This window comes from Brassica napus, chromosome C3, assembly GCF_020379485.1.
Source record: "Brassica napus cultivar Da-Ae chromosome C3, Da-Ae, whole genome shotgun sequence".
Lineage (NCBI taxonomy): Eukaryota > Viridiplantae > Streptophyta > Magnoliopsida > Brassicales > Brassicaceae > Brassica > Brassica napus.
The window spans coordinates 36,962,063-36,975,433 of record NC_063446.1 but is presented as its reverse complement, the minus strand read 5'-3'; the positions used below and the strand labels follow the sequence as shown (position 1 = coordinate 36,975,433).

General features: G+C 35.3%; 2 protein-coding genes across 3 annotated transcripts; both read right to left on the bottom strand.

Annotated features, from left to right (window-relative positions):
- Nucleotides 1-2,648: 2,648 nt before the first annotated feature.
- On the bottom strand, nucleotides 2,649-4,343 carry LOC106389478 (kinesin-like protein KIN-7K, chloroplastic). Of its 2 annotated transcripts, XM_022699734.2 has the most exons (4): nucleotides 4,087-4,262; nucleotides 3,946-4,008; nucleotides 3,072-3,773; nucleotides 2,649-2,995 (listed from the first exon to the last, which is right to left on the bottom strand). In XM_022699734.2, exons 3-4 carry the CDS (start codon nucleotides 3,755-3,757, stop codon nucleotides 2,821-2,823), a joined length of 861 nt encoding a protein of 286 aa, XP_022555455.2. In that variant the 5' UTR covers nucleotides 3,758-3,773; nucleotides 3,946-4,008; nucleotides 4,087-4,262; the 3' UTR covers nucleotides 2,649-2,820. The 2 variants fall into 2 exon arrangements, with proteins under 2 accessions (XP_022555455.2, XP_022555454.2); XM_022699733.2 differs by lacking the exon at nucleotides 3,946-4,008 and having other exon boundaries at nucleotides 4,087-4,343.
- Nucleotides 4,344-4,583: 240 nt separating this feature from the next.
- On the bottom strand, nucleotides 4,584-7,073 carry LOC106389479 (SEC1 family transport protein SLY1-like). Its single transcript, XM_013829746.3, has 2 exons — nucleotides 6,829-7,073; nucleotides 4,584-6,529 (listed from the first exon to the last, which is right to left on the bottom strand). Exons 1-2 carry the CDS (start codon nucleotides 6,857-6,859, stop codon nucleotides 4,686-4,688), a joined length of 1,875 nt encoding a protein of 624 aa, XP_013685200.2. The 5' UTR covers nucleotides 6,860-7,073; the 3' UTR covers nucleotides 4,584-4,685.
- Nucleotides 7,074-13,371: the final 6,298 nt, after the last annotated feature.

Below are 13,371 nucleotides of genomic sequence, written 5' to 3'. Positions count from 1 at the left end.
TCAAATAAGGTCTAGTGTATATGTGGGGGAGATAAGCGAATATATTTCTAAGCAACTGAAATCAGTTTACAAACTCATCAAACTGACCATAGTATGAGAGTCTAAGCACACACTAACCAACTCAAGCTAAAATCAATCTAAACCAAAATTGGTTAGGTCGATCTAAAACTAACTATATAATGATATTTTACCGAGGGTAAAAAATAATTATCTCAAATAAAGAGATAATATAATGGAAATAAAATGAGATTTTTTATTTGTCAACAGAAATTGAGTATTTGTAGAAAGAAATTGAGATAGTCCTTAAGTGAATTTTATTTTGTTGAAAACTATAAATTTTAATATCAACATTATGTATATTAAAATATCAATCATGAAAATATTATTATAAACAAATGCATACATAAATGAGTTAGTACATTATTGTGTCCCTCGTGAATGACATGTATCATCAATATTTCATTGGAAATCCAATTATATTTGATCAATCTTATCCTGACTTTGAACTTAACAGTAAGATGTTATATATTTACATTTCGGAAAAAATACTGTTATAAGAATTTTTAAATTATAAAAATTAAAAAGGGGGAAAGTCAGACTTGTTATGTTCAGCATATACCTCTGGAAAATATTAATTAAATATTTTTTGGCAGAAACAAAAAGAAATAAGAGAGTACTATAGAAATAATAAAAAGAAACAAGAAGTAGACAAGGTACAATCCATGTTCGGAATCGCGCTAGGCGTTAGTCGGACGGTTGTCATGGACCTAGCGAGTTAACAAAAAATCGGAGATTAGTCGGGGATTAATCGGAGCCTAGTTTCTAAATATTTAACGGGCTTATATATATATTAAGTTAACTTTGCATCGAGAATACAATGATTCTCGCTAGCTCATGTGGTAAGTGGTGCGCACTTTTGTTAAAGCACGCGGGTTCGACTACGTACGTCGTCTGTTACCTGTATTTTTTATTCTTTTCTTTTAAATGAAGGACAAAATAGTATTTCACCAGTCATCTTCGTCATTGACCTAGTTCTGTAAATCGATGCCTCCATTTTTGTATCAGTTTTTTCACATGTTTATACATTTTAAAATCATTCTGTAGCTTCTTCCTATCAAATCTTTTGTAAATTTAACTATAATACACTTTCTGAAACACAAAATGAAACAAAAAACGAAAATTTCCGAAAAATCTGATTAAATCTCCGATTAGAGTCGTTTCGCCACGGTGGTTGGCCGCCAAGCCCATATTCGCCGCCCAGGCGGCCGCCTGGGCCGAGTTTTCGAACAGCGGGTACAATACAAGAAAAAGAAAGAGCCAAGAGAAATAAGAAGAGGCTTAAGTGTGAAAGGTCCATTGTCTTGAAATCATAAGACTCACCCATGTGGCTACTATCCAAACACCACCAGCAACACCAACTAAGCTAAGAGTGCCATAACATATAAGCAGACATATATTCTCCACCATGAAATACGCGCCACCGATTTGATTTTTATTTCTTTGGATAACCCTAAAGTGGGGAAGTTAATTCCCCATGTTCTAAGGTCACAAAGAACAAGAATGATTTCGACATCTTTGTCTCTCTTTCTTTCGGTTTCCAAGTCCCATGTGACTATTTTGAATTTCTTGAGCTTCACTAAACAAGAGCCTGATAAATGTCATTGTCATTAGTCCCTACCCACAAGAAGTGAATGTATGCTTCTTCTAACATACATAAAATAAACTAAACAAATCTGTAAAAGCCTAAAATCGACGCATCCCCACATGGTCTGTTGAATGAAAATGACAATAGACGATCAAGAAGATGACTTACATATAGAAGAGACGGTAACTGCCGGTTCTTAAGTCATGTTTCTGGAAGAATTCATTTTTTCTTGTTACAACAATTCATCACAAAGTTCAAAGTTAGTTTAAGTTGTGTTTTTATACACTCACAAAGTGCTTATGTTTGAGAAAAAAACTTGTAACAACAAAAAGATTGCAGCGAATGTATGAAAACAGAAGATCTGAGGGAGATGCAGATAAAATGAGCTAAAGCATATGCATATTGACAATAAATGGTGATTTCTTCACATGTTTTAACCAATATATTAATGAACTTCTGTTTTCATACATATACTAAGTTCTCTAATGTAAAACTCCATTTTTTCTTCTAAAATAGAGTAAAATGGAATATAGAGTAAAAATGTTCCAACTCTACTATATTTTCCACTCCATAATAGAGTAATGAACAAATAAAAAATAGATTACTCTATAAATGAAGTAAATTTCATTATGGACTGAGATATGAAGTTGGGCTAAAGCATTTTGCACTCCATATTTCATTTTACTCTATTTTAAAATTAAAAAAAGAGTATAGTTGGAGATGTTAAGACTGTCACAAAAAAAAAATCGAGGTAAACTGCTCTGTTGTTAACATTCATAACCAGAGGAAGACTAAAGTTCTTCAGTTTGCCCACCCACCATGCTCATCAGCTGTCTTTGTAGCTCGGCGACATCAGCTTGTATCACATAGTCAACTGTGTCAGAATACGCATTCCTGGATGGAAATGGAAGATGACCTTCCTTTAACCACACCAAAGATCCGTATATAGACAGTCCAGTTATGTGTTCGAAATCTAGTTGATGAAAGATAAAAGAGTCAGAAGAAAGTTCAAACTGTGGGGGCTTATCTTTGCTTTCGCATAAGCCTTGATAAATTTACAGATAAAAGTCACAAGAATGTTCTCTGAAACAAAGGCCAAATAGAGAAAGAATCTTTGCAACAATCTGACGAGCCAAAAAAAAACAACAATGCCGCCGAAGATATAAGGAAATTGTTCAGATGTTTGATCCACTTAAAGCCATAACTTTGCATTGTTCATTCAAAGCTAGAAGCTGAGCTTCTTTCTTATCAAGAAGTGCCGCCAGCTTCACATTCTCTTCCATCAGTTTCTGAACTTCAACCTCCTTCTGCGCCTTCTCCCCCTCTAGCTGTGTCGTCTTAGTCACCAACCTGTTTCACCATCAAAAGCTAATGATGTTTTAAAGCTACACAGAAAGGCTGTAATAAAGAAGATGACGAAACAAACCGTTCAAAAAGCTCCTCGATGGTTTTGAATTGCCTCTCGGAAGAAAGAAGTGTTTCTCTAACATTGGTAAAAGTACTGACATAGCTTTTAAGAGACTCGAACTCTCTCTTCACACGACACAGCTCCTCTTCATTCTCAACAGCCTTTTCCCTCTGCCTCATCGTCTCTTCAACCAGCTCCTCAATCCTTTCCCTCATTTCGCTCAGGACACTATTAGTCCCGTGAGCAAATCTCTCCATCTCCTGTAACTTTATGGACAGATTCTCGATTTGGACCGTCTTCCTGCTAAGTTCCTCCTCTCCCAAAAGCGCCATCTCCTTCTGAACAGCCGTCTCGGACTCTGCTTCTGTGACTCTCCTAACGAGAGACTCAAGCACACCAGTAACCATCTCTATGGACTGGAGCATCTCATCCTCTATACACGAGGAACCACCGTCTTTCTCATGTTCCATCTGAGGTAGATCAGGAATGGACAAAGCTCTAGCTTTTGATCTTAAATAGCGCAGTATTGTTGCAGTTGCTCTCACCCTGTCTTCTTCTGAACCAAACTCAAGGTAAGCTTTGACATCCAAAAGCTCAGCTTCTAAACTATCTACCTGAAACCGACGAGATTCCAATTCAGTCTTACATATCTCCTCAGTGGCTTCATCTTGTGCAGATGCTTTAGTATCTTCTTTACAAGCCATCACCAGCCTCTTTAAACTGTAATAAGTCAAGAAAAAGACAGCTTTAGAACCAAACCAAAAACAAATAGCCTTACAGATCTAAGCTTATGTATCCTAAAAAGAAATGTCTTAACTCTATCCTAGACAGATCATTTGCCTGTTTAGCTTCATTTTAGTATGAAACAAAAGGATATATAGGCAATGGCTACGTTTCAGAAAATGATGATTGGCTATCAACACAACGTATAAGCAATGGTTAAATCGAATCCATCCTACAGAAATTGAAATCGATCTTAAAGATTATGAAATGATTATACGAAAAGTAAAAAAAAAAAAAAAAAGATCCTCACAATTGGAGATCATAAGGTTGGAGACTGGCTCCAGGTGATTGATTGATTGATTCGAGGAACGAATCAGAGGCAAAGAGGAAGTTGATGATTCTCCGAAGAGAGCGGGTGAGATGGAAGGCAGAGACGAAGACAATCTTACAAAAAAGGACACCACCTGCTTTTGCTTTTGTTTGGTTTCCTCCTCCCTACTTTATTTTATTTTGATTTTTTTTTTTTTAATAATGGATTCTTTGCTTTCTTGGGAAAACTATCATTGATTGGTTTCTGCAAAAATAATTGAAAAATCTTTAACTAATTAAATAAAATTTCAAATTTGTATTACAAGAAATAATGTGAATTTAGTTTTTATTTTATTTTATTAATTTACTGTAATGTCTCCTTTGTTTTTTCCTTCCTTCGTATAAAGTTTTCTTTTTTGCATGATAACATTGATTGAAAAAATAATTGAAAATTCTAAAATTTAGTCTGGTATAGCAAGTTTTTATAATGAATCTAAATCCGGATTAAAAGATTATTAAGATATAAAAGCATTCAGGAGATTTATTTAACAAAACAGAAAAACTCTCGCAAGAAAAAAAGAAGAAGAAAAACTCTCAAGCTCAGTGACCAGACGAAGAGGACGCAGCGACCGAACCTCCCAAACCCATCTTCTTACCCAAAAGCCCAAGCTGTTCCACCAACTCACTCCCAGTAAGAATCTCTGTTGCTCCGTAAATAACGTTCTTCAAGGTTAACTGTCTCTGTGTCAGCTCCTGCAAACTCCCATACTCAACGTAGTTCCCTCCACCGATCATGAACACCATTGCTTCTCTAAACGGTCCCTTCACGTGGCTACCACCACCTGAGCTAGGCTTTGGAGCTCTTGGGTCAAGCAGAAGGTAAGAATCGAACTCTGGGTTCGGTTTTCCTTCCGTTAAAGCTTCAACGGTTCGAGTCACCGCCAACTGTTGATCACTAGACAACAGATTCTTGACTCCTGCAGTGACCGCGCTTATGGATTGCCCGTAAAGCTTCTCGGCCCAGTCTACAATGTTGCTTCTGCTTGCTGAGTTCGCTGAAGCTGCGAGAGACACGTTCAAGGATTTGATCTTCTTCACGTACTGAAACGCGCTTGTGTCAGCTCCAGCTTCGTTCAGCGCTGCTTCCACGGACTCAACTTCTGATTGGTTTATGGTTTCCGTGGAGATCAAGTACATGATTGCGAACCTGAGCTTGTCCATCTTTGTACCTTTGCCTTTAAGAGCAGCCATAAGCTCAGCTCTGTCGATTCCGCCTCTCATCATCATGTCACTCTCTTTCTTAGTGAAAGCATCGATAGATCTCTCCTTGATCTGTCCTAAGAGCGCGGTTGCGATGTTGGTGTGCTTGTCAATCACCTGCTTCCTCTCGGTTAACTCCGGGAGAGAGTTCACAGCGTTCATGAGATGCTTTGTGTTCCCGATCAAATCCGTCCCATCAAACTCAGCACCACTCCCACCACCTGTTCTCTTGTTAACCTCTTCAACATCTCTCTTGTACTTGTTCAACTGAGTCTCAATCTCCACAGCCACTTCTGGAAACTCCAGAGAGCTGTTTGCCGACCAGAACGGGTCAGAACTGTCCAGCTCAAACGACTTCATCCCTCCTTTCTCTCCCTGCACGTTCAACCTGTTGAGCTTCAACCCAAGAACATCATGCACAAGAGGCCTGTACCTAAAATCATGCTGAATCCCAACCGAAAGCTCAAAGTTCCTGTCGAAAATACACAAGAGAGGACGCTGAAAGGAGCTCATGAAACCACCCCCTTCAGTAAACATATTGTTCTTAGACAAAAGATGATCCCTCAGCTTCTGATCCAACAAAGACGCCACCATCTCCGCAGGTCCACCACCACTAGGACACCTAATAACAGGCACAACACCAAGCGTCACCAACACACAAAACAACCCATTAACAACCCTCTCGATAATGGCCTCGATATCCTTCTCCACAGCTTTAGGATCATTCAACTGAACATAAGTATTCTGCTGAGCCAAGGAGAACAAGTTATCCTCCAAAGTCACAAACTCCAGATACTGATCATACACCTTGGAGACTTTCTCAACCGAACCCGACTTGAGGGTCCCCGAAGCGAGGTCCTCGAGAAGCGGACGAGGGATGGAAGACGAGAAGTTGAGATGGAAGGTGTCGTAGAGAGCCTCGGAAGCGTCGGATATGATCCTGTGGATGTTGGACTGAGTGGGCTGAACGAAGTAGACGGCGGGGACGTCACGGACGGTTTTGCGGTCTTTGTCTATGAGGAAGTAGAGCGTGACTCCGTGTTTACGCAGATCCTTGACGTGGATCAAAGGGGATAGAATGTTTTGGCAGAACTTGTCGTAGATCAAGATCTTGTACACTTCCTCGTTTGCAGTTCCGCTTTGTTTCAAAGGCTGGTTCAGATTCAGCATCCTGATTATACATTCTGCAAACCACACAGATCAAAGATCCAACGTTAACGAAACCATAAGTATCTTCACTTCTAGATTCATAAACACAAAGTTTAGCCTAATCTAATTTATAGTGATGAGATCACATCAAGAGATCCTGCAACATAGAGACGACTAACTCCGAAACTGAAATCGTTCAAAGATATTCAAAATAAAATCATTAGCTTCTTCATTTACAGATTCAATAGTGATGAGACAGTATCAAGAGATCGAGTTTCATAGAGACGAGAATCGTCGCAGAAACTGAGAATTACAAAGAAAGAGAGAGAGTTACCTGTTTGTTTCTGGCGGAGATTGAGAGCCATGGAAGCTTGAGATCTGGTGGATTGGAAGAAGAAGAAGATACTTGTGTATCGTATTAATCTACCTTTGCGAAACTCAGATCGAGATACATGTGATTCGACGATTTGGATCTTAGAAACTTAAGTAATGGAAGCAGAAGAAACGCGTCTCTCGACCAAATTCCGCACAGTGAAGAAAAAAATACAAAACGGTAGAGGAGAACGACGTAAGAAGATTTGGGTCTAATGGGCCTGATATACTTGATAGGCCCAGACAGTTAAGATTGCGGTATAAATGATCGGTTACTATTCCGACAACGCCAACTCAGGCTGTTACAGCGGTTTATGAGGCAAACCATAAGAGAACAAAAGCAAATCCTTTCTCTTCTCATTCAGACACATTCTCCAGTACCAAAAGGCCATATATATCAGCTCTTGAAGATCCTTTTTGGATTGCTTCCATGTTTGATGAGTACGATGCTATAATCATAAGTGGTACTTTCGATATTAAACCAAGACCTGAGAATTCTAACATTGTGCAACCGATTGTACTATATATTTATGCTCCAAATGATTTAACTGAACATTAGGATTTTAATAATTAGAACATATAAGAGGGGGAGAGTAGAGTTATTTTCTTATGTTTCTAAACTAGTAATATGTAACGGTTTACTGATGATAAATCATGTTTTGTTTGTGTAGAACGTTGTAGTAATACATATAAAGTTTATGTAGAAGATAATAGTAAAGCGGTTTTGGAAGCAAAGATGACCAGTAAAATGTGGATGATGCTACTAGTGACTGTTATAGTCATTGCTAGGTGGTTGGAAAGAGACTGCATATCCTCTGTAGAAGGGCGACGATTGGAATCCAAGTTGATTTATCTGTTGAGGTTGTTGATACTGAGGATACATGTGTGCACCATGTCCTTGAACTCCACAAATTTGGCACTTCTCAAGATACAGACGTTGTTGTCGATATCCACCACGAGGAGCAGAGTATTCTAGTTTTGTTGAGGACGATATTGTGATGTGTTCGTTGTAGCTAGATCAAATGCATTGTTAGAATTGGTAATGTTCAGTGTATGCTCTCGAACCATTAGCTTCTCATGAAGCTCATCATCACTAGAGATCTGAGAGTCTCGTCCATTGAACATATCCATAACAGCTCTATAGTCATCACCAAAATTCATCAGTGATGATATCAAGTAGATCCTCGTGTTCAAAAGCAGCTCCAAGAAGCGCTAGTTTGTCAACTTTGTCCAGGAGGAGTCATGTATGTATTCATTGATCGTTTGTTCCTTTGACAGTATGTTTGATTTGTTGTCAAATTTTCTTAGTATGCCCTCTTGTTGGCTTTCCATATTTTTGAAATAGAATTTGCCAAATTTCACGAGTTTTGGTGGCTTTAACTACGACTGGTTGAAACATAAGTGATAACGATCCAATCATCGCACTATACATCATTTTATCATGAAGGTTCCACGAGACAAAATCGGGATTTGGTTGGGTTGTACCATTTTTCGTTGTGAACGTTGCAGAAGGTTTTTATCATCATCATCGATGAAACAATGTAGCTCATGTGCTTCACGAAGAGAGCAAATTTGCAAACAGCATGTTATAAAGTATGTGGAGATGGGTTTTATGTTCTTACGTATGCAAAGAGAGTTGAGAGTGCTTGGGTTTTATGTTCTTACGTATGCAAAGAGAGTTGAGAGTGCTTTTCGGTGATGTTGAACACTGGAGGCGATTCGACTGAAATTGATCTCTTTAGTCATTGTCGAAAGAAAAAGAATTTGTTTTACAAACATAGAGAAAAGAAGAAAGTATTGGCATAGAATATAAAATTGTAGATCAGTATTCTAATACTATGTAAAAGATGAAATACATAGAAAATATCCAATAAATTCTGCGTAGGATAATTACACAATAGTTACCATTATCCTAGATAAGGTTAACTTAGAGCTAACCATTATCTACTCCAATATATTACCGTTTGATTTATGGTTTTCTAAAAGTGAATTGGTTTGTGGTTTATTTGGCCGTTCTTTTTCTTCCTCCCTGTCAAATTTTCCAACTGATATGACTAAAGAATTTCGTTCTACGAGAGCATGTATGGTAGGTATATAGACAATTGATCTGACTAGTAATCATTCTCCATGTATATCTATGTTTACAGTTTCATAAAATTATATATTTACTAGATTAAGAGGGATAAACATTATATATAAAAATTATTTTATGTATTATATGTTCTTACATATTATGAAATAATAAATATATATTGAATAATTAAAAATCAATAACTATTACATATATATATAATTAAATTGGTGCGAACGTATAAATCAATTTTATTAATCCAAACATTTTTTGAAATTTTTTTTGATAGGATATGTAATTAAATTTAAATGATATTAACATACATAGAATATATTTAATATTAATGTCTATTTTTTTTAAATGATGCTTTCTACTCATATGTTTTTTTATCATGTGTATTTTTAATAGCAAAAACTTTAAATTACTGATAACAAAATTTTCATTGTGGGATTAATAATTTTAGTAATTGATAATTTAAAACAATTTATCAATGTTAGTTCAAAACTTTTATCAAAAAAAATTATTCAAAGTAAATTTTGAAACTAAAATATTTATTTATTCAATATGGTTTAGAGTTTAATTTAGAATGATATATATATATATATATATATATTTTAAATCTTAATGATTGATTAAGTTAGACTTTTATTTATATGATTTTGTAATCATTTGTATTTTGTCATAACAAAAATTTTAAACCATGGATCGCAAAATTTGAATGTGAGACTTTTAACAGTTTTAGTAATTTATAGTCATTTTTAAAAATTTAAAATATAAAATATACAGAAAAATTTAAATTTTTATAATATGGTTATTGTGTTTTTTTTTTAAAATTATTTTAATAGTTTTAAATTAAACAAATTTGATAGAAGATACATTTTTTTTATCAGATCTTTATTATTCAAAATCATTAATTGTCATATATATTTTACACACATTAGGCAATTTCGTAATCTTTATTTAAGAAAATAATAAATGACATTAATAATGAATTTATGGTTAGTTTAATAAAAAACTTATTATATAATTAGATGGACCAACCTATTTCTCTAATAATTCTAAGAATCATCCTAGTGATGACATGTGGCTACAAAAAGAAGTTGTAATGTTTCACAAATAATATATAGGGGATATCTATTTACTGAAATTGATAACTAAGACATTTGGTAATAATAATTTCATTCAATTTTATTTGTACTGTATCGATCTTTACGTTTTATAAGAACAAAATATCAAATTAATATGCTATAGACAAATCCACAATTTCAAATCTTTTAAAACATTCATGTTCATGCAACCAAGTGCTTAAAATATACTCTCTCCGTTTAGATATATATATAATAATAGGGTAAAACCCGCCCTACGGACAGGTAAACAAGTGAAAATAATCAAAATATTATGAAATATATAGTTAAATAAAATAATATTATATTGAATATTTTGTTACTCTCGTTGATTATAATATTTTGTTTTATTTTAAACTCTTATGATATAAATGTCACTATTTCACATTTTCATCAACATTTTTTTATTATAATCAATAAGTAAAATGTATTAATTTACTCAAAACTTTAATTTAAATCAAACATTTAATTATAATTTATTTATACCTGCAATATTTTTGTTTCTAAATCTATTGAAACTTATAGTTTCTCTTATACATTTTATTTAATACATATTAATTTTGTGATTTAAAAAATAAAATAAACGATTCACTATAACTTTTTAATAGTTAGCTAGATAGTATACAAATGTAATATTGATAGTTACTATATAAATCTGAAATATTTAAAATCAAAGCCAAACTGGCGACTTGAAGGAGATGAATCGAGTTGACGGAGGGAGAAGCTGTGAAGAAAATGAAGAGAAGAATAAATTGTGAAGCTTGAGTTAAAGAAATCAAACTGCAAAAGGTCAAGGAAAAATGAATCGAGTCTTACTTTATGTTTGTTATATTGGATGTTTGCCATTTATGTTATTAAACAATGATCATTTGCTGTTAGATATGTATGTTATTAAACAATGATCATTTGAGGTTAGATATGTTCAGGCGATACAATACTATGATTTTATTATTAAAAGTCAATTTACTTTGTGATTAAATATTTTATATTTGTTTAAAATAATATATCTCAATTTTAAATATATTATATGATATTTTTTACCAACTAATATATTATATGATATAATTTCGGATCAAATCACATTTTTTACCAATTTTTTTTAAATATAATCACATTAGTGAAAATTCAACGTTCAGAAAAAAAAAATTACAAACTACAAGTCTGAGAGTAACCCTACGGTACCTACATAATGAATTAACAAAATAAATTAACTTTGTAAATGATAGAGAGAAGGGGAAATTAAAAGTGATAGGATACAACTTTTGTTGAGCTGAACATGCATATACCCGGCTTCCTTAGAAATAGTTTCATCTCATGTGTGAACTGTTCTAGAGGATCTTCCTTCAGTTCAACCCGATCAATCAATTGTACCAAAACAGAGTTGATCAATAATAAAGATAAACACAGTGAAGCTTGTTTGTTTATCAAGCGGGCAATAGTTTTAATCGCAAATCGTTTATAATGCAGTGCTTCCACTCCTTCAAAATTCTGAACCTTCATAAGCATTAAATAATTCATAAACGTTAATTAAGATGCAATGATAACCAAAAGAAGCATTTTGAAACAATTACAATAAAGATATAGGAAAACCAAGAGAGAGATGGATACAATCAGTGTAAGTCTTTCACCGTTGCTTTCGCCAAAGCAAGATTGAACAAAAAAGACAGTTACAGGAGAGATGATAACTTTTCAACCTCTTCATTTGGCATCTGTTAAAGTCCATGAAGCAGGTGATCATATGTAAATGCATCAGACAACAGTTTAGACTAAGCAATATAATAAAACTTTAAGAAGCATAGTACACAACCTTGGAGGCTTTAACGATGGCAAGATGGATTTCACCAGAAGCAGAAGAACCAACAGCAACCTGCATCACTTTGTTTGAGCCGGTGAAGAACCTGAACCAATAAGAACCAAACTACAAATCAAAGACTTAATGTAACATATATTAATCTCAATTACATTCAAGCAACATCCATCTATTCATAGTTTTAAAAAACACAGCAACGTACCTTCCATTGTGTCTAAACCGTTGTCTGAACTCCTTCGTTTTGATATTTCTCATGTTTCCGAAAGAGAAAACATAGTCAAAATTTTATTCTTGACAGCCTCTCTGATTCCATTAAAAATACTTGCCTTGACTCAAAACCATGAAGTATTGTATGGTTACTGAATAATACGTACGATGGCCTGATTTTCTTCGTTGTAGGCGTTCTTGATGCCACAAACAACACGAACAATGTCTGCAGAAAACTTTGGTAACAAAGGTTGAATACAGATGGACAATTATTAAACCAATAAAATGTTAGCTAATTGAATTACCAAGATTAGATACAAATACCCGACAAATCCACGTTTGTATTAACTAAAGACATGAGCTGCTCATATTTCTGAAACCTGAACTGTTCTGTAGAATAAAGGCAGTTGTCTACATAAGCTCCACAAAGTTGGTCAGGTCGTTGAAGCGAATGGAAACTGGTGAGTCAGTGAGTTTGAAGTGGATGTTACTTATTGTGACATTGAATACGCTTAGACCAGGATTAACCCTGATTCTTAAGAAGAATCTTAAGGTTTAATTGTAATTAAAATAAATCAAAAATGGCAACTACGTTAAGAGTTGGATCTTAATTAAGGAGAGGAAGACTCGGATCTTGTGGGACACGTGTAAGAGAGTGAGCGTTTGCTCTCTCCTTTCTCTCTCCCGACCAAAAGTTCCTTCCTCCAATTGCATTCATCTCTTCTCTCTTCCTCCGATTTCTTCACGATTCATCACGCTTTCGGCGGTTGATCTCGTCGACGATCGAAGACTCCGGCTCTCTCTCTCTCCGTGCATGCGATTGACGAAGAATCACACCGGTTCTCTGTCGGTGGCTCTCATCGAGGAGGCAAAACTCCGACTCTCTCTCTAGGTGGATCTCCAGTCGACGGGGAAAAACAAAGGCGGCTCTCTCGGTGGCTCTCCTGACTTAGAATGACGGCGTCTCTCTTTCGGCAGCTCTGATTGAGAGCGAATCACGCCGTCTCGCATGTGGCGGCTCTGATTGAGGGAGAATCACACTGACTCTCTCTCGCCGGCTCTGATTGAGGGTGAATCACGCCGTCTCCTCTCGGCGGCTCTAACTGAGGGCGAATCACTCCCCCGCTAATGCTAAGTTATTTTGTTTCTATGTTTGCTCAACTTCAATGCATGCATGCGTTTAGTTGTGCTGGTTTATGTCTATTTGATTTCATTCTATTTGATTTTTTCACATTGTTTATCTTTCTGCTGAGTAATTCTTTCATTCTATTTGATTTGTTTCAGTGATCAAGA